The sequence below is a fragment of the Capricornis sumatraensis genome, chromosome 21 (genome assembly GCF_032405125.1).
Source record: "Capricornis sumatraensis isolate serow.1 chromosome 21, serow.2, whole genome shotgun sequence".
NCBI classification, from domain to species: Eukaryota; Metazoa; Chordata; class Mammalia; order Artiodactyla; family Bovidae; genus Capricornis; species Capricornis sumatraensis.
The window spans coordinates 49,429,213-49,452,567 of NC_091089.1; the positions used below are offsets into that span (position 1 = coordinate 49,429,213).

General features: G+C 41.5%; 1 protein-coding gene across 3 annotated transcripts in view; it reads right to left on the reverse strand.

Annotated features, from left to right (window-relative positions):
- HDHD2 (haloacid dehalogenase like hydrolase domain containing 2) overlaps positions 1 to 22,382 on the reverse strand; it is a 43,507-nt gene extending 21,125 nt beyond the window's left edge. For 2 of the 3 annotated variants that reach the window (XM_068993602.1, XM_068993599.1), the window contains exons 1-2: positions 9,778 to 9,906; positions 5,131 to 5,339 (exon numbers count right to left, since the gene is read on the reverse strand). In XM_068993602.1, the coding sequence (XP_068849703.1) occupies positions 5,131 to 5,339; positions 9,778 to 9,878 (310 nt within the window). In that variant the 5' untranslated portion in view covers positions 9,879 to 9,906. Of the gene's footprint in view, positions 1 to 5,130; positions 5,340 to 9,777; positions 9,907 to 22,292 lie in introns of those variants that run through there. The other variant, XM_068993601.1, reaches the window with a different exon arrangement.
- Positions 22,383 to 23,355: the final 973 nt, after the last annotated feature.

Consider the following 23,355-nt stretch of genomic DNA (forward strand, 5'->3'; position numbering starts at 1 on the left):
CCTATTTGCTTCTCTTATTGCCTGCCTTTAAGCATTCTCATTATCAATTCTACCAAAATGTGAGGAGAAGTAGTAGAAAGAGCAGATAGTCAAGACCTTCAATTCCCTCCTAACTGGCAGCCACGAGCACTGAGTAACTGGTTGCAGCTTGTTGAAGGGAGAAAATAAAATCAATGGCTATAGTTAAAAGCTGAAGTTTTGTATTCTTTTTATTTTCTCCATCTACCACTAGCTAAGATATTCAATATTAGCCAAGATATTTCCATTCCCTTCAAAAACCCATCGGCTCTGGGTATTTCCATGTTGCAAGTTCAGTCATACACTAAATAACAAAGATTTCTTCCAGACCAGGGATTCTGCTTAGATGTGCCGACTCCAGCTCACTGCTGCACAACCAGAATCTTTCTTCAAATAAAGTAAAAGGTCTGGATAAAAAACTTTTGCAGTACTTCAGCTGGCCCAGAAATATAAATATACTAATTACAGAATGTATGTGTCATTATTTTTGGCAGCCCAGTTTCTGAATATCATTTTCATAACCGGGGAATCCACTAGCTCAAAAGGCTTGGTGAGGAGCAGATCTCACACTCTTTTGAGAGGGTGAAAACACTGCCTACTTGTATTTCCAGCCTCTCTGCAGCTATGGGTACTGGCCTGAGACGGAGGTTCTGCCAATTGAAAGTGCCCACCTCGGGCTCTACAATGGAAGCTAAGAACATCAAGCAACTGGGAGAGTGCCACTGGAAATTCTGAGGCAGGAGGGCAAGCTGGAACTTCCAGTCTCCAGTGCCACTGGGGTCAACAAGCCAGCTCCAGAGGTCAGTGTGCAGAGGCACATGGGGGACGCCTGATCACTTCTGCTTGTGAGATGCTGCATAGTACTGCTTGGGGCCCAACCCCAGAGACTTACCCCCAGCCCCCCACTGGGCAGTTAGTTCTACAGGCCACCTAAACAGTCTTTTTTGTTGTTGTAGACATATAAATGATATTTAAAAATGGAAAGACTAGATCATAATGAGTCCTGATGTATCCATCACCCAGCTTTAGCAGTCACCAACATTTTGCCTTTTCATACTGTTCATGGGGTTCTCAAGGCAAGAATACTGAAGTGGTTTGCCATTCCCTTCTCCAGTGGACCACATTCTGTCAGACCTCTCCACCATGACCCACCCATCTTGGGTGGCCCCGCAGGGCATGGCTTAGTTTCATTGAGTTAGACAAGGCTGTGCTCCTAGTGTGATTAGATTGACTAGTTTTCTGTGATTATAGTTTCAGTGTGTCTGCCCTCTGATGCCCTCTTCAAACAGTACTTTGGCCACCTCATGTGAAGAGTCGACTCATTGGAAAAGACTGATGCTGGGAGGGGTTGGGGGCAGGAGGAAAAGGGGACGACAGAGGATGAGATGGCTGGATGGCATCACCAACTCGATGGATGTGAATTTGAGTGAACTCCGAGAGATGGTGATGGACAGGGAGGCCTGGCGTGCTGTGATTCATGGGGTCACAAAGAGTTGGACATGACTGAGCAACTGAACTAAACTGAACATTCTGCCAATTGTATCTATGATTCTCTACATTTTCTAAAGTCTTTGAAAAGTAAATCCCAGATATCCATCATCTCACCCCTTCATATTTCAGTATATATCTTTAACTGATAAAGACCTAAAAAAAAAAAAAAAACCTTTAACATTATACCATCAAAGTTAGTGATAATATTTTTATTCATTCATTTTGGCTGCACTGGGTCTTCATCGCTGTGTGTGGGCCTTTCTGTAGTTGTAGAGAGCAGGGGCTGCTCTCCAGTTGTGCTATGTTCTTACTGAGGTGGCTTCTCTTGAGAAGCACGGGCTCTGGGGCGCATGGGCTTCACTAGTTGCTGTTCCTGGGATTGAGAGCACAGGCTCAACAGCTGTGGCCCACGGGCTTAGTTGCCCCATGGTATGTGGGATCTACCTGGATCAGGGATCGAACCTGTGTATCCTGCATTGGCGGGCAGAGTCTTTACAACTGAGCCACTAGGGAAGCCCAGTTATAATTCTTATTACTCACTCAATACCTAGACCCCATTTGAATCTCTCCAAATGTCTCAAAAATGTCTTTTTATATCTGATATGTAATTGACACCCAAAAAGGTCCATATATAGCATTTCATTGTTATCCTTTACTTCTCATTCTACAGCAGCAGTCTTCTGTCAATCTTATCTACTAAAGCACCTAGATCTTGGAAAAAGTCCTACTTTCTGGATTCGACTGGTTGCTTATGAGTATCATTTAATTTGTTCCTTTACTCTTATTATTTCATATAAACCAGTAACTGGATCTAGCGGTTTGGTAAGTTCACATTCAATTACTAAGCAAGGTTATTTCATAGGCGATGCTACGAACGTTCTATTGTATCACATCACGAAGCACAAGGGATCTGGCTGTTCCTCATCTAGTGATGCTAAGACTGATCAGCTGGTTCAAGTGGTGTCAGCATGATCCCTCCATTCTGGACCTCCTCATCAATTCTTCACCTACTGTGTTTAAAATCTGTTGACACTGTTGCCTATTTCACTAGGGTTTGGCAAATGTGATTTTATAATCCTGCCATTCTGTCTGCATTTACTAGCTAGAACTCTTCTATAAAGAACTTACTCTCATCAAATGTTTAATTACTCTAAAATACAGTTAAAATAGGAAAGGCAGGATAAATCCTTGTTTCACTTGCCAATTTTCAGAATGAGTTACTGCCCTAACAATCTCCAATAGTGACCAATGAGTTTTGTGGAGTTGAGTATCATTTTAATCATTTTCTATATAAGATGTGTTGCAATCTATTACAATCATTATTCTTTTTGATGCTCAAATTATCCCTTCAAATTGGCTTCACTGTCCTTTAGCCAAGATTTTATTAGTTTTCAATAATTTCCTTGCTAAAAATTAAGTCATCCCAGACTCATATAATCCCTGCGGATCTAGAACCTCCCATTTCTTCACAGAACTAAAGCAGGACATCATAGTAGACACTATAGTTTGTCCACAGGGTTTCATTGCTTCTCTGCCTTTTTAGTAGAAGATCTAGATAGTATGTATTTTTTAAAAGAACAAGGGAGTTGATCATAATATTTTTAATTCAAAATTAACACACACCTTATTTGATTTTTATATTTGTATTTTTTTTTCACTTACACTTAAAGTCTGGAGTACTAATAATACTAGCATAACTACCACTTTATCCTGTAATGTACCCATAATTATAAAATAATATCAACACTAATAAACACTAAGACTACTGAAAGCAGTTTTAGGTTTCTTTGCAGTTCTTTTATCCTTCAATTTATCCCCTATGAATGAACTATCAGAATACTGTATTTTAAAGTCATGTAAAGCAATTCTTTGAGTGGTTATGTCATCAACTTTATATACAGTTCATTTTGTTTCTGTTTTTGGTTTTTAGGGATTGGCTTGTTTTTTTAACTTTTTGTCTTTTAAATATGTAAAATATTCACCTGGTTCCAATATCAAAACTAGATAATAATGTACTTTTATTTGGAGAGATCACATCTCCTCTTCCTGCCCTCCCCCTTTAGATAACCATTTTTACTAATTCTTCACTTATCTTCCTTCAGCTTCCTTTCACGAATATAAGACAAATACATTCATAGCCATAGCCATTTCCCTCTCATTTTCTTACACAGCAAATGTGTAAGGTTTTCTAAACCTTACTTTTTTCACTTACTATATCCTATGAAGATCACTCTTATCAGGAGACAAGAATTCGTTATCACTTACCTTTCAGCTACAAAGCATTCCTTCCATTTTGTGGAAATACCCTAGTTTTAATCAGTCTCTTCCAATGAACATTTTGCTTGTTTCCAATTTTCTAAGGTCATAATGAGGTCCAAATAAGGTCATAATGACCCACCTTACTCATAAGCCCTCATACCTATTTGTCACCACATCTAGCAGCTGCAGGCCTATAAAAGGCAATACTGCTTCCCATGCAGTTCTGAGAGCTCCTGCCAAATTCCTCTCCAAAGGAGCTGTGCCATTTTATATTCCATCAGATCTTTTAATAAATTTATTTTCATTTAATTTAGCCAAAGCTGATTCCCGTTTCTTGCAAATAATAATTCTGACTGATATACAGTTATATTTCCTGGTAGTATAAGTTTTGAGATTCTGCATTTGTCCATGCATAGGTTCCCAAATTATTATTCACAAAGCTATAACACGGCTTTATAATGATGACTTTATAATTTATACTTATTTTGTCAATATTGTGTACTTTAACTCTATCATCTATAAAGAGAAGCAATGTGGCAAAGCTTCGTAACACTAGGATATTTTTCCAGAGTTTAGGCTTCTTCCAAGAGAAAAGTTTTATTTTTCCTTGATTGAAAATATTTCATGGTCACTGCAAAAGCTTCACACTATACAGAATGACATCTACCTTTAAACATGTGATATTGGTTTATCTTTTCTAGTCAAATTAATACAGTGGCTCCAGGAATGAGGACAGCAATGCTCAGAGAAATCTTGACTTGTGTTTTTTCAAACTGTGGGCCATGATCCGTCAGTAGACTGTGAAACTAATCTGAATGGCTCTAAGCAGCATGAAAATTACACAAGTAAACCAAACAGAAAATGGGCTTCCCAGGTAAAGGGTGGTAAAGATGGTAAAGGATGCCTCAGATGGTAAAGAATTTGCCTGAAATGCAAGAGACCTGGGTTCGATCCCTGAGTGGCAAAGATCCCCTAGAGAAGGGAATGGATACCAATTCCAGTATTCTTGCCTGGAGAATTTCGTGGACAGAGGAGGCTAGTAGGGTAGTCCATATGGTTGCAAAGAGTCCTGAGTGACTAACACTTTCACTTTTCAAACCAAATAGAAAACAGAGTACATGTCACACAGTAAGAGTAAGTATTATTTAACCTGTACAAGTACACATACATATGTCCTGAATTTCTATGTAATGTGTTTCACTTACTGTGGATGGCAGTCAAAACAGGTTTGAAAAACACTGTATCTGTTGACTAGTTCAGTAACAGGAAATCTGAATAAATGCTTCCAAACATCCAGTTTTAAGAGTGACTTATAAGCAGATATGAAGAGCTAATTGTTAAATCTTTCCGAATGCCTCCTACCTTTAAAATCGGGTAGAGCCCGATCATCAACCAGCAGCATGGGTCGGACTTGCTTCTGCTCCACCAAGTTTCTGGCTGCAGTCAGAGACGTGAATATTTCATCTTCAGAGATATCAAACTCTAGTTTTTTCAATCTTTCCAAGAGGTCTTGCTTGCTCTCCTTGGTTGTATTGGTCACAAACCTAACTATTACAGAAGTAGCACGTAACCTAGAAAAGTATAATTCAGGTGTCAACAGGCAGTTTTTACATTCTAGCCCCATAAAACCTAATTTGGTAGCCCTTGCCAAAGGTCAAAAAATGAAAGGTAAGTCACTGAGTGTTTTTATGGCTAATAGGTTTTATAACCTATCCAAAACTGCTTACAGCTTATCCATACTCTGTGGACCGCTTTATCTCCAAAGGCTATAAAGACTACCTTTTCAAGAACCTTCTATACTTTTAACTGAATTTCACTACCAGGTTTTAAGCAAAGAAGTGAAAACAAAGACCCAAAGCTGAGTAACTACTGTACTCACAGAATGAGGTGAAAGTTATCTTGAGATTATCTACCTAGTGTAACCTTCTGAAGGAGAGAAAACTCAGCCCTACAGGATTAATGACTGGGCTCAGCTGTACACAGCTGGGCAGCTATAGGGCTGAGACACGAACTCTGGCCTGCATTCCAGACAGGGTCTGACCCCCTATGCTAAGAGACAGAGGACACCTCAAGAGTTCTTTCTTCTGAGCCAATTAGACACTGGCTAAGCCCTAATGTGCTACTAAGTTTACAAACAGAAACTACTTGGAGAAAGAAACATGTCATTTTTATAGATAGACTAGAACGTGCTTTCTCCTTTAACAACATACATATAGGATTTTGTATGTAAAATTTCATACAAGATTTCATAATCTGCTTTTGATTTCATAATCTACTTCTTGGAACCTAAACTGGCAATCAGGTATCAGAGAAAGAATTCATAATAGTCCAGCTTTAATTAAAAAAAAATATTTTCCTGGTCCTACACAATGATGTGGTCTCTCACCTAGAGCAAGACATCCTGGAGTGTGAAGTCAAGTGGGTCTCAGGAAGCAATACTACAAACAAAGGTAGTGGTGGTGATGGAATTCCAGCTGAGCTCTTTCAAATCCTAAAATATGATACTGTTAAAGTGCTGCATTCAGTATTTCAGCAAATTTGGAAAACTCAGCAGTGGCCACAGGACTGGAAAAGGTCAGTTTTCATTCCAATCCCAAAGAAGGGCAATGCCAAAGAACGTTCAACTGCCACACAATTGTGCTCATTTCACATGCTAGCAACATAATGTTCAAAATCCTTCAAGCTAGGCTTCAACAGTACGTGAACTGAGAACTTCCAGATGTATAAACTGTATTCAGAAAAAGCAGAGGAACCAGGGGTCAAATTGCCAACATTCACTGGATCATAGAGAAAGCAAAAAAATTCACTGACTACACTAAAGCCTTTGAATGTGTGGATCACAACAAATTGTGGAACATTCTTAAAGAGATAGGAATACCAGACCATGTGACCTGCCTGTTGAGAAATCTGTATGCAGGTCAGGAAGCACCAGTTTTTTTTAAAAAAAGAAGCAACATTTAGAACCAGACATGGAACAATGGACTGGTTCAAAACTGGGAAAGGAATATGACAAGGCTATATATTGTCACCCTGCTTATTTAATTTGTACATCATGCAAAATGTTGGCCTGGATAAATCACAAGCTGGAATCAAGAGTGCCAGGAGAAATATCAACAATCTCACATATGCAGATGATACTACCCTAATGGCAGAAAGTGAAGAGGAACTAAAGAGCTGCTTGATGAGGGTGAAAGAGGAAAGTGAAAAAGATAGCTTGAAACTCAATATTTGAAAAAATAAGATCATGGCATCTGGTCCCATCACTTCACGGCAAATAGATGGGGAAAAGCGGCAGATTTTCTTTTCTTGGGCTCCAAAATCACTACAGATGGTGACTGCAGCCATGAAATTAAAAGATGCTTGCTCCTTGGAAGAAAAGCAATGACAAACCTAGACAGCATATTAAAAAGCAGAAACATCGCTTTGCCGACAAAGGTCCATATAGTCAAAGCTATGATATTATCCAGTAGTCATGTATGGATGTGAGAGCTGGACCATAAAGAAGGCTGAATGTCAAAGAATTGATGTTTTCGAATTTTGGTGCCGGAGAAGACTCCTGAAAGTCCCTTGGATAGCAAGGAGATCAAACCAGTCAATCCTATAAGAAATCAACCCTGAATATTCATTGAAGGACTAATGCTAAAGCTGAAGTTCCAATACTTTGGCCACCTGATGTGAAGAGCTGACTCACTAGAAAAGACTTTGATGCTGGGAAAGACTGAGAGCAGGGGGAGAAGGGGGCAACAGAGGATAAGATGGGTGAATGGCATCACAGACTCAACGGACATGAACTGGAGCAAACTCCGGGAGATAGTGAAGGTATGCTGGAGTCCATGGGATTTGCAAAGAGTCAGAGACGAGTTACCAACTGAACAACAGCGTTTTAATCTAAAACTAATTGACCTACAATTAAAATTTTTATATTAATACCCTGCTGGGCTTCCCAGGTGGCACAGTGGTAAAGAATCCATCTGCCAATGCAGGAGATGCAAGAGACGTGGGTCCTGTCCTTGGGCTGGGAAGATCCCCTGGAATAGGAAATGGCAACCCAGTCCCATATTCTTGCCTGGGAAATTCCACGGACAGAGGAGCCTGGTGGGCTACAGTCTACGAGGATGCAGAGTTGGACATGACTGAGCGCTCACACACGCCATGCACACCTTATATTTTATGCCTGCCCCGAACAGACTCAAGGCATAAAAGCACTGTCCATAATTTAAAATAAGCCAGAAAACAAAACAAAAGAGATTTTAAAGCATTTATTCAAAGAGCATTCAATACCTTTATATGATTAAATATTTCATTATAATCATGATTCTCTCTATAATACCTGTGTGGTCGCTTTGCCTAAAAACACACTAAATTTAAGTGCGTAAGATCTCTCAGAAGAAACTGAATACTTTAATATAACTATCACCTGAAAAATGAACAAGTGTAAGTACTGAAATGATCATATTATTTCTGACAAGTACTTAAAAACCTTTCTTTTTGCTAGTCGCTTAACTTCCCTAAAGCTATTTGTTTCCAGAGAAACCATAACTGGCAGTGACAGTATATGATCTCTCTGGGGTGATGACCCACCTGTGCCAGTGAGAGGACCATTTGTAGGCTCTGGCCCCTCCAGAATGGCAGGCTCACAGGTTACACATGTACTTAGAGATGTCATTCATTATTTACCAGAAATTAGATTTTTCTATCCATCCAGACCAGAAAGCTCATCTCTGAAGCTGTACAAGCACTTGTCCAACAGGAGAGCAAACTGATAAACAGGTAACCTTTTCCCTAGAAAGCCTGAGAAAGACCATGGCAAGGAGTCAAGAGAAAGTCCCACTCTCCACCTGATTTAATTTGGGCCTTAAACAACATGTTGCTGTCCACCTGTAAAAGAACACCATGACTCCCAGCTACATCAATAGCTTGCAACTGATGCCTACCAGATCTAATCTCACACTTGCTGAAGCCCCACATGGAAAGAACACCAAGTCGGTGCTGCTCTCTTGTCACAATACCTGGCGCTGATACTAGTCACGAGATTCCCTGAATAAGAGCAGACTATGAAGGTTGTAAGGTGTAAAATGATAAAGCACTACATGCTAAGTATTGCTGACTTTAAATCCGCCTCTAAATTATTTTAAGATGCTAAATAACATTACTAGTTCTGCCATGCATGCGTGCTCAGTCGTGTCCAGCTCTGTCCGACCCCATGGACTGCAGCCCACCAGGCTCCTCGGTCCACAGAAGGTTCCAAGCAAGAATATTGGAGTGCGTTGCCATTTCCTTCTTCAGGGGATCGACCCAGGGATCAAACCCACATCTCCTGTGTCTCCTGCGCCGGCAGGTGGATTCTTTATCACTGAGCCTCCAAGGAAGTCCCAGTTCTACTGTCCTGAGGAGTGTTTTTTCCAGGATACTCAGAAACAAATATTCACGTTCAGTTCACTTTAACAAGCTTTTCCATAACATACATTTTTTATCTAGACTTTTGGTAAGCGATGCATCAGAAATATAAGACAATCTTCAGCCTTCAAAAGCATTAAATTTAGTTAATGGAGATAATGCTAAAATTTCAAGTCCCTTAATTAAATTTTATTTGAGTAGCTGCACACTCAGTGCTAGACCTTAGCTGAAGGAGGAGTGGGCAGAACTATGCCTTTGTGTATGTGTGTGTTTCATTTTGTGATTCCAGGATTCATCTGCGATTTTTCCAGTGCTACTTATTCCACATTTTCCAATCTCGAGCTTTCATTCCCAAATTTACATTACTTAGAAAAAAGACACACACGAAGAGCAAAGAGACAGACCAAAAGGCCGAACCTAACAAAAGGCTTGGAGAACAATTTGTGGAAGACACAACAATGCATCCGTTTTCCAGCTAAGCCCAAGGCAGTTCCTGTATCTGCGGTAAATCGGTGAAATGCCATCTTAAGGCCATCCATTCAGCTAATGATCTGCCTTGGTAAACTGGCACTTACAAACATATTTGTCAGCTGAACGTGGAGGATAGCTTGCCTTTTAAGAGCTTCCTGTGCGCCTGGCACAGCTGCATCTTCAATGTGAAGTGTGCCACTGAGATCGACCAAAACAGCTTTTAATGCACGGCGTGCTGCCATCCTTCATTCCCTAGGAGAGAGCAAATGAAATTAAAAATACAGTTTAGGAAACAATGGACAATTAAAACCTGGTAAGACTTCAAAATACCACTCGTATCGAGAAAGATACTGCTTAATGTTAAGCTGCTTCTCTTGTAGAAAAGAAATGTTTTTTAAAAATAAAAAATCCAAATTTCACCCATAAAAGTTTTCTGAAGTCTTAAGGGAAATGTTAAAAGAGAGGTTACATTTACTTCAGATTTCTTGAAATAATTCTTCATGGAGCAATTCATCTATTTTTATGTGTGAGAAAATGTACTCTGAAGAATGGGTGGATGGAAGGAAGCCCTAAATCACTGGCAAAATCTTTTTCCGCTCTGGCTATGTACCATGAAAATGTTCTAATCGCCAGTCTTCACTGTTATATCTTGAAGTGGCATATATAGCCAAAGAGCTACTAGTATTGGTAGATCAGTGAGGAGGATATTTCAAGTTATACGGTAATTTTAGTCAGGAAATATTTTCCTTACGCTATAATGTCCAATTTCCCTTTTGCATATATCTCCTTTAAAGTATGTTTATTATGAGTTCTATCATATAGACAGTGGAATATAATGGGAATACAAAGTTTAAGTATAAAGATAACAGTTTAAAGATAATGAGAGGTAGGAACTGTATGGAATCTAAAGACAAAAGGATAGGACTGCCTGCAATTTTAGTTTTTGAAACAATTTTTTTCCATTTTTTTGTTTTTATAATAAAATATTTCAGACATACAAAAGGTATCAAGAATAATACAATCCCTTTTATCCATCATTCAACTTCAGAAATAGAACATCATTGGCAGAGTTGGAGCCCTCTGTGTACCCCTCAGATCTGAGTCCACTTCTTTCCCGCCCCAAGGTTACTACTTTCCTGATTTTGAAGTGCTGACAGCTTAGTATTACTGTTCTTCTATGTACACTTCATGACTTGATTTACCATTCCACATTGCTTGTGAGATGGAGCCATGTTAACACACGTAAATATAGGTCATTTTCACTGCTGTATGGTATTATTCTATTGTGTGAAAACACAATTTATCTTTCTCTTCTCCTGACCATGAAGGCTGAGGCAGCTCTGCATGTATTATAGTGAAGGGTGCCTCTGTGAACATCCTTGTGCATGTCTCCTAGTGGCCACGTGTGTGAACATTTCTGAGGTCTTGCTGGGTCTGAGGGTATGTGCTCATTTCACCCTCCCAGGATGTTGCCAAGCTGCCCTATTCCTCGTGTCTTCAAACGGCGAATGTGTACTGAACACTTACTGTGTCAGGCCCTGAAGAGACAGCAGAGCTGGAAGAGCCATCTTCTTTAAAGTGAGAAGCAGATGGGAAAGCGGGTGAGAACCCGGGGATGATACAAGTAGTCAGGAAAAGCTCTCAGGTGGTTGACTGCATCCCTGGGACACAGGTGGATGGGGGCACACCTCTCTCTCCTAGCTAGCTCCCTCCGACATGCACTGTGAGAGCTTGGGTCACTGGGCCTGGGTGTTGGTCCTGGGTCTGCCTCAAATTCATTGTGTGACTTTGGCCACGTTCGTTCTCTGGTCCTGAGTTTCTCCTCAATATGTGGGGCAGGGAGGCAAGAGGAAGCCTCAAGCTTTACTGCCTACAGCTGGACAATGTGGGATGAAAGTATCAGTGTAACACGTACACAGCCCTCTACCCCAATTTCGTCTTCTCTCACGTCTTCTGTAGCCTGCCAATCCCTGCTGGGTCTGTCTCCCAAAGCTGCCAGGAGTACGCCAGGCTGTCCAGCATTACCCTGTTAAATGCTGGTCCCCCTTAGGGGTAGTGCTGTCAGCAGGCAGAGGGATGGCAAAGATGACTCCTGAATTCCCTCCAGCTTCTAGGTATTAGCTCCGTAGCTCCTCTTATTTCCCAGACCCCTCCTACTCCATGTCAGCCCTCTCTGCACACAAGGAATAAACATAAAAAATAAACCCCGAGTGAGCCCAGAACTGCAGTCAGTTGCTGGCCAGTGGCAGCTGCTGATCAAGGAGCACTGAGGACTGCCACTGGGCAAACTGGAGAAAAGTTCATTTCCCACGTGGTCAGCTGTCGACATGTCCAGACCCGAGGCGGACGCAGAGGCAGGAAGGCGCAGAGATGGTGTGCCAGCTGGGCCCAGGGATCCGTCAGCCAGGACGGCTCCAGGCCGGCCCTGTTCCTTCCCAAACCCGATCAGGGCTTCCCTCAGGGAGCTGGAACCTGGGTCCCAAGTGAGGGAGATGCAGAAGGCAGGGAAAGCAGCAGCAGGGGTAACGGTGAGGTAGGTCCAGGGTTCAGGAGCAGCTGCCTACCCCTGGGCAAGAGCATTAATCATACCACGCCTCCACCTCCTCATCTATAGAAGGGGAGATACACTTGTGAAGACCCGTAGGGCTGAGCGGGTTCATGAGTTAAGGAGAACGCCTGGCAGTGATAAACATAATCCAGGAACATAATTCTTGTGTCCTGTTCTTTCCCACTCATCTGTCTAACAGGTACTTCCCTCCACCTGCCCGCCCACCCCACCCCATGCATGGCCTGGGGTCACAGACCAGGAAAAGAAAGAAGTGAGAAGTGACTGGGAGGAATTCACAGAGAAAGAAAGAACAGCTCCCATTTACCGGATACTATAGGTGATCTGCACTCTGCTAAACGCTCTGTAGTCTTTACTACCTCACTGAAAGTCCTCAGCAATCCTAGAGGAAGAAATTGAGATGCTGAGAAGTTACTAACTTGCTCAAACTGAGTTTTGACTTTGAATAATGTTAATGGTTTATGTATTCAAATTTAAATTAACCCGGCCCTAAAACGGAATTCAAACAAACTACAGACAACTTCTGTAGAGTGCTGACTCTAGCCCTGCCATAGGATATACTCAAAGGACAAAAGAACTGCAAGAAAATCTTGAACTTAGCAGGCTTGTTGTTGGTAATGGTAGTGGAATGAGTTCCAAAATAATTCCGTGTGTGTTGTAGGACTGAGTAAATCAGTATGTACTGTTGATGTTTAGAAAAAAATCAGGGCTATCAAATGGAAGAAAAGAGCTATAAACATGGAATGGGAGGGCAAGAAGAACCCTGTTGTGTGGTTTAGAATTAGAGGTGTCATTATGAATTCGTGACTGAAAAATATTTACGTATTTCTTAGCACTCTCCACTAAAAGGAACAAGAAGCAACAAGACTCCAATAGTTATGACCACAGCTAATGTGCACTAAACAAAGCAGGGCTGGGGCAGCCAAAATACAAGGCAAGTCTGGAAGATAATGTTTTACCAGATCACAGGGGGACAAAAAGGACAAGGGAACCAGGGGATTCAACTGACCAAACCTGGGGCAATCTGAGCACCAAAAAGAAACAGACAGCAGAAATGAGGAACACATAATACAGCCCCTGGGTGAAAAGTTGTTAGGGAATAGTAGTTAACCCTTGAACAATGCGGGGGTAATTTATGCATAACTTACAGTTCACCCTCCACATCCAGGGTTCCCCCACATCCTTGGATTCAACCAACCACCAACTGTCTAGCACTGTAATATCTACTACTGAAAAATATCCAATTATATGGACCCACGCAGTTCAAACCCACACTGTTCAAGGATGTTTAATCACTCAGGTTCAAATAATCACCCACAAATTAAGGTTCTCCATTAACTACAAATGAGATACTTTTCCAGATACTTTTACAGTGGAGAAAATGGCCAAATAATCCCTTAACTGCAGGGAGCCAGCGTGAGGAACTCCTCCCATGGCAAAGGTCGTGAGGAAGGAGGCTTCAGCATATGCAAAGGTGGATGGAGCCTCAGGAAACCCCGTTCCCGAGCATCTACCCCCAAAACCAGAGTCTACCCACTTTACTGTTTCATGCTCTCACCTACACCTCTGACTATAGGGGGGCTGACCCCCATTACCTCTCTCGGAGAAGGAGTTAACTTACAGCTCTTAAGTCAATAAAAATTCCTGGGCGTGACCATAGCGTTTCAACTTAGGAACTCCTCTGAAGGTTATCTAGCCTGCCTGTACAGGTTCGTCTGGCCACATGTGATTGTTTGCAGCCTCCCAGCCATGAAAGGCATGAGATGTTTTAGACTTACTAAAGGCAGATTCTTTTGGGAAGTTAGAAATTATTGATATAGTGGGTTGGTTAGGAATTATATTGTTGAAGGGTTTTTCATTTGTTGTGCCAATAATTGCTGCTAATTCCCTGCCCTGGGTGTGACAAGGGTGTCTCAGGTCAAACCTCTCCGCCAGCAGACTAGCTTGTGTGACAGGATTATCCATACTCCTGCCACTATGCACATGATTGTTTACTACCTCTCAACCATAAACAGCACAGAGAGTTTGGAGTATTTTGAAAATCTTAATTAGCATAGGGCTTTTTCTCATTGTTAAGTCAATGATTGCCGCCAGGCCTCCATATCCTTAGGCACCTGGGAATATATTAATCAATGTATTTGGAATATAGAAAAGGAAATATAGTAGTTTTGATGTTAGCAATACTAGACTTTTTGATTTAATGAATTTTCTCTTTTGTTATAGATCACTGTACTTTGTTATAAATCACTGTGTCCTTGCTATGTAAAAATATAACTTTATCACTATCTTAAGACTAAATAGATCTTTAGGGGAACATTGGTGAAGGGTTTTCATTTGTTGGGCTGATGTTGCTGCTAAATCTCCATATTCCCTGCCCTTATAATGAATATAACTAGCATATAGGAGAAATAAGTATTAACCTTCAGGATTAATCATGTTAACCTCAGGTTAAATAAATTCCTTTCTTGATTGTAACCCACTACACCCTCACCCTAAAGGAATGCAACTTTATTTGGAGGGTGGTGCCTGGTTTAAGAAAAAACACCCTTGGAAAAATAAGTTTTTTGGTTATCAGAAAGAAAGGGTCGTAAAATGTCAGCAGGTCTCATGGCCAGAAGATGATGTAAAACCCCTAAGACCTTTTTTTTTATACATTTCTGTGAAGCACCTGATTTTGATAAAGGTCAGGACTGCTGACCCCCGTGTGACTCTGTATTCATCCCTATGTATAACAAAAGGTATATAAGCAAACCTGAAAAATAAAGAAATGGGATCAGTTTCTGGAAAGACTGATTCCCCTGTGTCGTTTCTTTCTTGGTCCCCATTTTTCTGGCTGAACTTCCATCTGGTACGTGGGTACTCACCAAGCCTGCTAATTTTGCCTGGGCTTCTAAGATCGGACCGGGGAGGCCTCAGTGCCTCCTCTCCTTCAGGAGAACAGAAAGACGCCTGTGGCCTACGTAGGTGGTGATTGGTATTCTATGTAAACCAAGTTATTCAGCCCCCTTTTCTCCACTAACTTTCCAATCTCTCTCTATATCTGTAACTAAATAAGTTTTTTCCTAGGACGCCGATTCCGTCCCCACCTTCAAATCACCCTGGATCCACTGGGGCTGGACCCCGGCACTTAACCAAATGATTAAATTAACACCCTTAATAATGGGAGAAACTGACATGACATGCTTCCTGGGAAGACCTCTGTAGTAGTTCTGCCTTTGCAGAATTTCTTCCAAAAATGTTTAACACAAATCAGTCATGGCAATTCCAAATTCTATAAAACTGGCTTGAACTTAAAAAAAAAAAATCAATATCATAAAAGACAAAGAAGAGGCTGGGGAACTGTTTCAAATTAAAGATATGTGGAGAGACATGACAAATAAGTGCAATGCATGAGAGAGACATAAAACAAATAGAGCAAAATATTAACAATTAGAAAATTGTGGTGAAACGTATATGGCTTTCATTGTATATTTTTTACAAATTTTCAACTTCTGGAGGAAAATAAATTTTAAAAAGATCTCTTAAAAATGGGCTGAAGGCACAAGATGTTTTCATATCTAATAATAATCATAATATAAAAATGAAAGTTGTATGTTTAGCCAGCCCAGTTTAAGATTAGAAAGAACACGGCTAATACTGCCGAGCCTCCTATATAAGCCCCTTTAGTTACATTTCCTTCCTACCTCCCAAAAGCAATTAACATAATGAATTTTGTGATAATCATTTTCTTGCTTTTCTTAATATTTTTACTTGTCACACAGCTTTAAATTAATGTCTTTTAACTCTATAAAAATGAGATCACAATTTTTCAGCTTTCACATTTTGCTCAACATTGTATTTCTGAAATTGATCCACATTGATGCCTGTCATTTTCCATCAAAACAAACACCAAATTTCCCCACTGGGATTCTGACTAGAACTGCACTGGATCTATAGAGCAGTATTGAGAGAACTGAACTCCCTACTAAACTGAGCCATGGAACTTCTTTAAGATGATAAAAGAGTATTTGTTGCTGCTGCTGCTGCTGCTGCTGCTGCTGCTAAGTCACTTCAATCGTGTCCAACTCTGTGCGACCCCTACAGATAGCCAACATTAGACTTATCAGTAATATAAGTATATAACTTACACTTCTTACTATGATATCATGTATCAGTAATAAACTAAAAACAATGAGACAGTGAAAGACACAAGGATGTTACTTCCACCACTTCTATTTAACATTGTGAATGATACCTCAGCTAATGCAGTACAATAAAAAGGTATAAGGATTGGAAAGAAGAAACAAAACTAACATTACTCATGATGAGTTGATTGTATATACAAAAATTCAGGAGTCTAAAACAAAGTAAAAAAGTATAGCAATTAACCCTGGAAAATCACTATGTCACAAACAATTAGAAAACTAATTTTTAAAGAGGTATCACTTACAGTAGTGTCAGAAAATACAGTTACCAGAAAGTCTAACAGGAGTCACTTCCATGGCAAAATTACAAAACCTCAATGAAAGACACAAAGAAGACTTAAATATATAGACATCTTTTAAAGGACCGAATATTATATAAACTTTCGTTTTTAATGACCAGGAGATTTAAAGCAATTCCAGTCAACATCCCACAAGGGTTCTGTGGAACTTGATAAGCTGATTCTAAAACACACACCAGTACAAATAGCCAAGATACTTCAGCCAAGATTGAAGAGAAAGAAGATGGGAGCCTTGCTTTTCCTAATATCCAGACAATTAATCAGGTCTTGTAACTAACTAAGATGTTGAGGTATTAGCAAATGAAGAGACAAACTGATCAACAGAACAGAATAGAGAACCAAAAAAACGACCCTTTTTGGGTCCTAACCCCAACCAGTGTGGAAGCTTGATATATGACGGAGATAGTATTTCAGATCAGTGAAGAAAGAAAAATGACTATCTGTAGCAGAAAAAAAAAATGAAATTAGACTCCTATATCACACTACATGTGATGTAGTGTGTCCCAAATGGCTCAGTAGTAAAGAATATGCCTGCCAATGCAGGAGATGCGGCTAGAGACTCGGGTTTGAGCCCTGGGTTGGGAAGATGCCCTGAAGAAGGAAATGGCAACCCAATTCAGTATTCTCGCCTGGAAAATCCCATGGACAGAGAAGACTAAAGGGCTACAGCCCAGGAGATCCAGAAGAGTAGGACACAACTTAGTAACTGGGCATGCATCATCATACTACAGAAACATCTCCCCCCAAGATTAAACAACCACATGTTTAAGGGAAAACTGTAAAACTTTCAGATAGGAGAGTATCTTCATGAACTGAGGGTAGGAATGGCTTTCTTGAGATAGAAAAGTATAAAGGAATAAAGGAAAAAACAGATATTTCAACAGTACTGTGAAAAGAGAAAGAGAATAGAAATATATAGAGTGAAAAATAGATTTGCAACACATGTCAGAAAGGATCAGAGTCCAGGAAATATAAGCTATAAATATTGAGAAAAAGATAAACACTTAATAGTGTAAGTGTTAATAGCATAAAAAATGGCATACGATCTCAATATACCCTTTACAAAACAGCAAATCTGAAATGAATTATACAGTGGAAGTGACAAATAGATTCAAGGCATTAGATCTGATAGGCAGAGTGCCTGAATAACTATGGACAGAGGTTCATGACATTGTACAGGAGGCAGGGATCAAGACCATCCCCAAGAAAAAGAAATGCAAAAAGGCAAAATGGTTGTCTGATGAGGCCTTACAAATAGCTATGAATAGAAGAGAAGCAAGGCAAGGGAGAAAAGGAAAGATATACCCATCTGAATGCAGAGTTCCAAAGAATAGCAAGGAGAGATAAGAAAGCCCTTCTCAGTGATCAATGCAAAGAAATAGAGGAAAACAATAGAACGGGAAAGTCTAGAGATCTCTTCAAGAAAATTAGAGATACCAAGGGAACATTTCATGGAAAGATGAGCACAATAAAGGACAGAAATGGTATGGACCTAACAGAAGCAGAAGATATTAAGAAGAGGTGGCAAGAATACACAGAAGAACTGTACAAAAAAGATCTTCATGACCCAGATAACCACAATGGTGTGATCACCAGCCTAGAGCCAGGCATTCTGGAATGCAAAGTCAAGTGGGCCTTAGGAAGCATCACTACAAACAAAGCTAGTGGAGGTGATAGAATTCCAGAGCTATTTCAAATCCTAAAAGATGATGCTGCGAAAGTGCTGCACTCAATATGCCAGCAAATTTGGAAAACTCAACAGTGGCCACAGGACTGGAAAAGGTCAGTTTTCATCCCAATCCAAAGAAAGGCAATGCCAAAGAATGCTCAAACTACCACACAATTGTACTCATCTCACACTCGAGCAAAGTAATGCTCAAAATTCTCCAAGCCAGGCTTCAACAGTATGTGAACCCGTGAACTTCCAGATGTTCAAGGTGGTTTTAGAAAAGGCAAAGGAACCAGAGATCAAATTGCCAACATCCACTGGATCATCGAAAAAGCAAGAGAGTTCCAGAAAAACATCTACTTCTTCTTTATTGACTATGCCAAAGCCTTTGACTGTGTGGACCACAAGAAACTCTGGAAAACTCTTGAAGAGATGGGAATACCAGACCACCTGACCTGCCTCCTGAGAAATCTCTAAGCAGGTCAGGAAGCAAGAGTTAGAACTGGACATGGAACAACAGACTGGTTCCAAATTGGGAAAGAAGTACGTCAAGGCTGTATATTGTCACCCTGCTTATTTAACTTCTATGCAGAGTACATCATGAAAAACGCTGGGCTGGATGAAGCACAAGCTGGAATCAAGATTGCCAGGAGAAATATCAGTAACCTCAGATATGCAGATAACACCACCCTTATGGCAGAAAGAGAAGAACTAAAGAGCCTCTTGATGAAAGTGAAAGAGGAGAGTGAAAAAGTTGGCTTAAAGCTCAACATTCAGAAGATGAAGATCATGGCATCTGGTCCCATCACTTCATGGGAAATAGATGGGGAAACAGTGGAAACAGTGACAGACATTTTCTTAGGCTCCCAAATCACTGCAGATGGTGACTGCAGCCATGAAATTAAAAGATGCTTATTCCTTGGATGCAAAGTTATGACCAAACTAGACAGCATGTTAAAAAGCAGAGACATTACTTTGTCAACAAAAGTCCATCTAGTCAAAGCTATGGTTTTTCCAGTAGTCATGTATGGATGTGAGAGTTGGACTATAAAGAAAGCTGAGGGCCGAAGAATTGATGCTTTTGAACTGTGGTGTTGGAGAAGACTCTTGAGAGTCCCTTGGACTGCAAGGAGATCCAACCAGTCCATCCTAAAGGAAATCAGTCCTGAATATTCATTGGAAGGACTGATGCTAAAGCTGAAACTTCAATACTTTGGCCACCTGATGCAAAGAACTGACTCATTTGAAAAGACCCTGATGCTGGGAAAGATTGAAGGCAGGAAGAGAAGGGGACAACAGAGGAGAGACGATTGGATGGTATCACTGACTTAATGGACAGGAGTTTGAGTAAACTCTGGGAGTTGGTGATGGAAGGGAAACCTGGCGTGCTGCAATCCATGGGGTCGCAGAGTCCAACATGACTGAGTGACTGAATGGAACTGAACTGAATAATCATCAACATATCCTTTACAAAAGAGCACATAAACAAATGAAGATTTTTAAAATACTCATTGGTAACCAAGGATATGCAAATTTAAAGCAGAATGAGATCACTGCAACAACAAAAAGATAGGCAAAATTTAAGTCAGAAAACATCAAAGGTTTTCAAAAGCATCTCCCTTTTATGGCTAAGTGAGAGAATAAACCAAACACTCATTTAGGAACCAATTTGGCATCACCATACTCTATGACCCAGCAGTTCCACTCCCAGGTATTAAATCCTAGAGATTTTTTCATACTCTGCCTTTAGATAAATGTCCAAAGCAGCACTGTGTGTAATAACCAGGTACTGGAAACAATACAAATGTCTATCAACAGCAGAATAAATTGTGGTGTATTCAAGCACAGAATGCAAAAGGAGGTGGAAATGAATGACTACAATTACATCATCCTAGGTAACTCTCCAAAATCTTCCAAAGAGTGAAAGAAGCAAGTCACAAAAGAATACATGCCATATTACAGCATACACAGGTGATAAAACTACGAGGAGGGAATGATTAAGGCAAGAGTGACAGACAGTGATTCTTGCAGGGGCTGGGCAGGAGATGCACACCAGGAGCACAAGGGTGCCTCTAAGGTCTTCTTGACCTAGACAGTGAGTACACAGTGTTTTTTAATTATTTAAAACTGACGTGTTTTGCGTACTCTTGTGTAGATGACATGTTTCGCAATAAAAACTAGTCTTGCTATGTTTTAGTCATTTCTCATACATTTAATAGTCATAAAAAACAAAAATTTTCCAATTAATGTACATCAGTATAACAGCCCTCATTAAGTATTTTAAAATAAACCTCTGGTTCTATCCATCTTTCATAATGAATCTGCAAGGGGAGAGGTGGTTAAGGAGGAGAGTGCAGAGGCAATAAAAGATATTATGAGCTCTGGTTAATCAAGATTCCATTGCAAAATCCTTTCTTTTATAACAGTCTTCATCAGTTCAGTTGCTCAGTCCTATCCAACTCTTATGTTATTCTATTTCTGATCTTTATTGTGACCTTGAAATGGAGCATTACATCAATAACAGCACCAACTATAAACCTGCCTGAGAGGGGAAGAAGCAACTTGTTAGGCAAAAGACTAGATTGTTCCAAGTGACTCTATTTAGACGTGTGACAGTTAAAGGATTCTTTAAAATACACTGCATCACTAAAGGTAAGAATATGGTAAATCAACCCTGAATAGTCAGTGGAAGGACTATTGCTGAAGCTCCAATACTTTGGCCACCTGGAGCAGAGAGCTGAATCATTGGAAAAGACCCTTAGGCTGGGAAAGATTGAAGACAAAAGGAGAAGCAGGTGAGGATGAGATGGTTAGATAGCATCACCAACTCAATGGACAGGAATTTGAGAAAACACTGGGAGGACAGAGGAGCCTGGCATGCTATACAGTCCATGGAGTCACAGAGTTCCACACGACTTAGTGACTGAACAACAAATCCGAACTACAAGTTAGTACTTGATAAACTGCAAGATCTTAGTATCACTCCAGAAAACTGCACAGGCTTCAAAGGTGGTCCTTGTTTCTTCATATAAGTCCATGCCCCACCATCTCCCATGGCTTGAACAAGTTATGTGAGAGACACTTTACAAAAATCATCATCAATTGATACTGGTACATATTCGATGCAAAGAAGAAAGGTAAAAATTCTCTCTCATCCCCAAAAGAACTTTCAAGATACTTCAGAGAATATCTCCCCCTGAATATCCCTGGGGCTTCTCAATCCAAGTTCTTGTTATCCTCCAGAAGCTACTCTTCATCCTGCGACCCTTATGCGCGAATGGCAGCACCACCAACGTAGATGTAACCACCAGACTGTCTCAAGCCTTCCTCCCAATCAGTCAAAGGCCAAATCATATCATTGCTACCTCCTGTACAGTCTTAAATCCACTCACTTCCTTTCACTGTTATCCAAATTATCTTGGCTTTTGAAATCATCTCTCATCTAGACTATAGCAACAACTTTACGTCGTCTTTGCTTGGAATCATCTTCCTACTTCTAGCTCTTATAACTGGAACGATTCCACGAACAGGGCTCTTTCTGCATTAACTCAACCGCGATCCCCTCCTCCTTCTCCTGAGGAGGACAGATCACGCACCCTCCGCCAGCGCGAGGTTCAGCGCCTGGCAAACGCCAGACAGACTGGAAGGGACGCGGGCTTCGAAATACAGTCCAGTGGCAAGTTCCTGGAACGACCAACGCCCCAGAGCCGCCCACCCAGAGCTAGCAGGCCGGGCGAAAGCGCTGCTGGGCGGTGCCGGGTCGAAGGCCGTCCCGGCCGAGAGGGCTGGGCGAGCCTCACCCAGCGAGCGCGCGGGTTGGTGCGGGCGCCAGGAGGGTGGCGGCCTAGAGATGCCACCGCTTATGTCCTCAGCTTCCTCACAAAGAAAGGAAGCCCCCAGACGGGCGGGCGCTCGCCCGGTCCACAGCGGCTCCTCACCGGGGTCGCAGAGCCGTTCTCAGCAAAGGCGAAGGCCTGGCTAGCGGAGAAATCAGCACGGCCGCGCCCCTCCACCGCGTCCTTGCCCGGGACGCCCAGAGCGCCGGGGAAGCGTCCCGACGACGCCGGAAACAGGACCTGGCCTGCGCCGGAAGTCCCGCCTCCCCGCAAACGTCTCCGCCCCGTCCGCGCTGGGTTATTTTCCCATTTCCTTTGCGAGCTGACGGGTCTAGTGCTACCTCGTTACCCTGTATCAGAGTAAGTGGTTGCTGCTGCTGCTGCTGCTAAGTCGCTTCAGTCGTGTCCTACTCTGTGCGACCCCATAGACGGCAGCCCACCAGGCTCCCCCATCCCTGGGATTCTCCAGGCAAGAACACTGGAGTGGGTTGCCATTTCCTTCTCCAATGCATGAAAGTGAAAAGTCAAAGTGAAGTCGCTCAGTCGTGTCTGACTCTTAGCGACCCGATGGACTGCAGCCCACCAGGCTCCTCCGTCCATGGAATTTTCCAGGCAAGAGTAATGGAGTGGGGTGCCACTGCCTTCTGCCGAGTAAGTGGTTATCGAGACCTAATCCCTTTAAGTGGGGGCCCTGCTGGGCTTGAATTAAGCAGGAAAAGCAAACACTTCTTTTGTCCAGTAGGCAATTTCTCGTTCCACAGCAGTGTTGTCAAACCAAGTTATTATTACCTTTCTTTGCGCCATCGTCGCTTACTCTGCCACGTCAGTGAGACAGCCTTCACAACAGACCAAAAAGAGGGGTTGGGGGAAGGGGTCGTGACTTTACTTGAAATGCCAGCAGACCGAGAATGTGGCTGACTGGGGTCCCAAAGAACTGTTTTACCTGAATTAAATTCAGGCTTATTTTACTCTGAAAGGAGAGGGGATGTGGGCTGTTGTGAACTTATTGGTGCCTCGGGAGACCCCAAAAGGGGATGCGATAATCCTTTGTTGTTTCAGTCAGGTCATCAGTTCAGTTCAATCGCTCAGTCGAGTCCGACTCTGCGACCCCATGAATCGCAGCACGCCAGGCCTCTCTGTCCATCACCATCTCCCGGAGTTCACT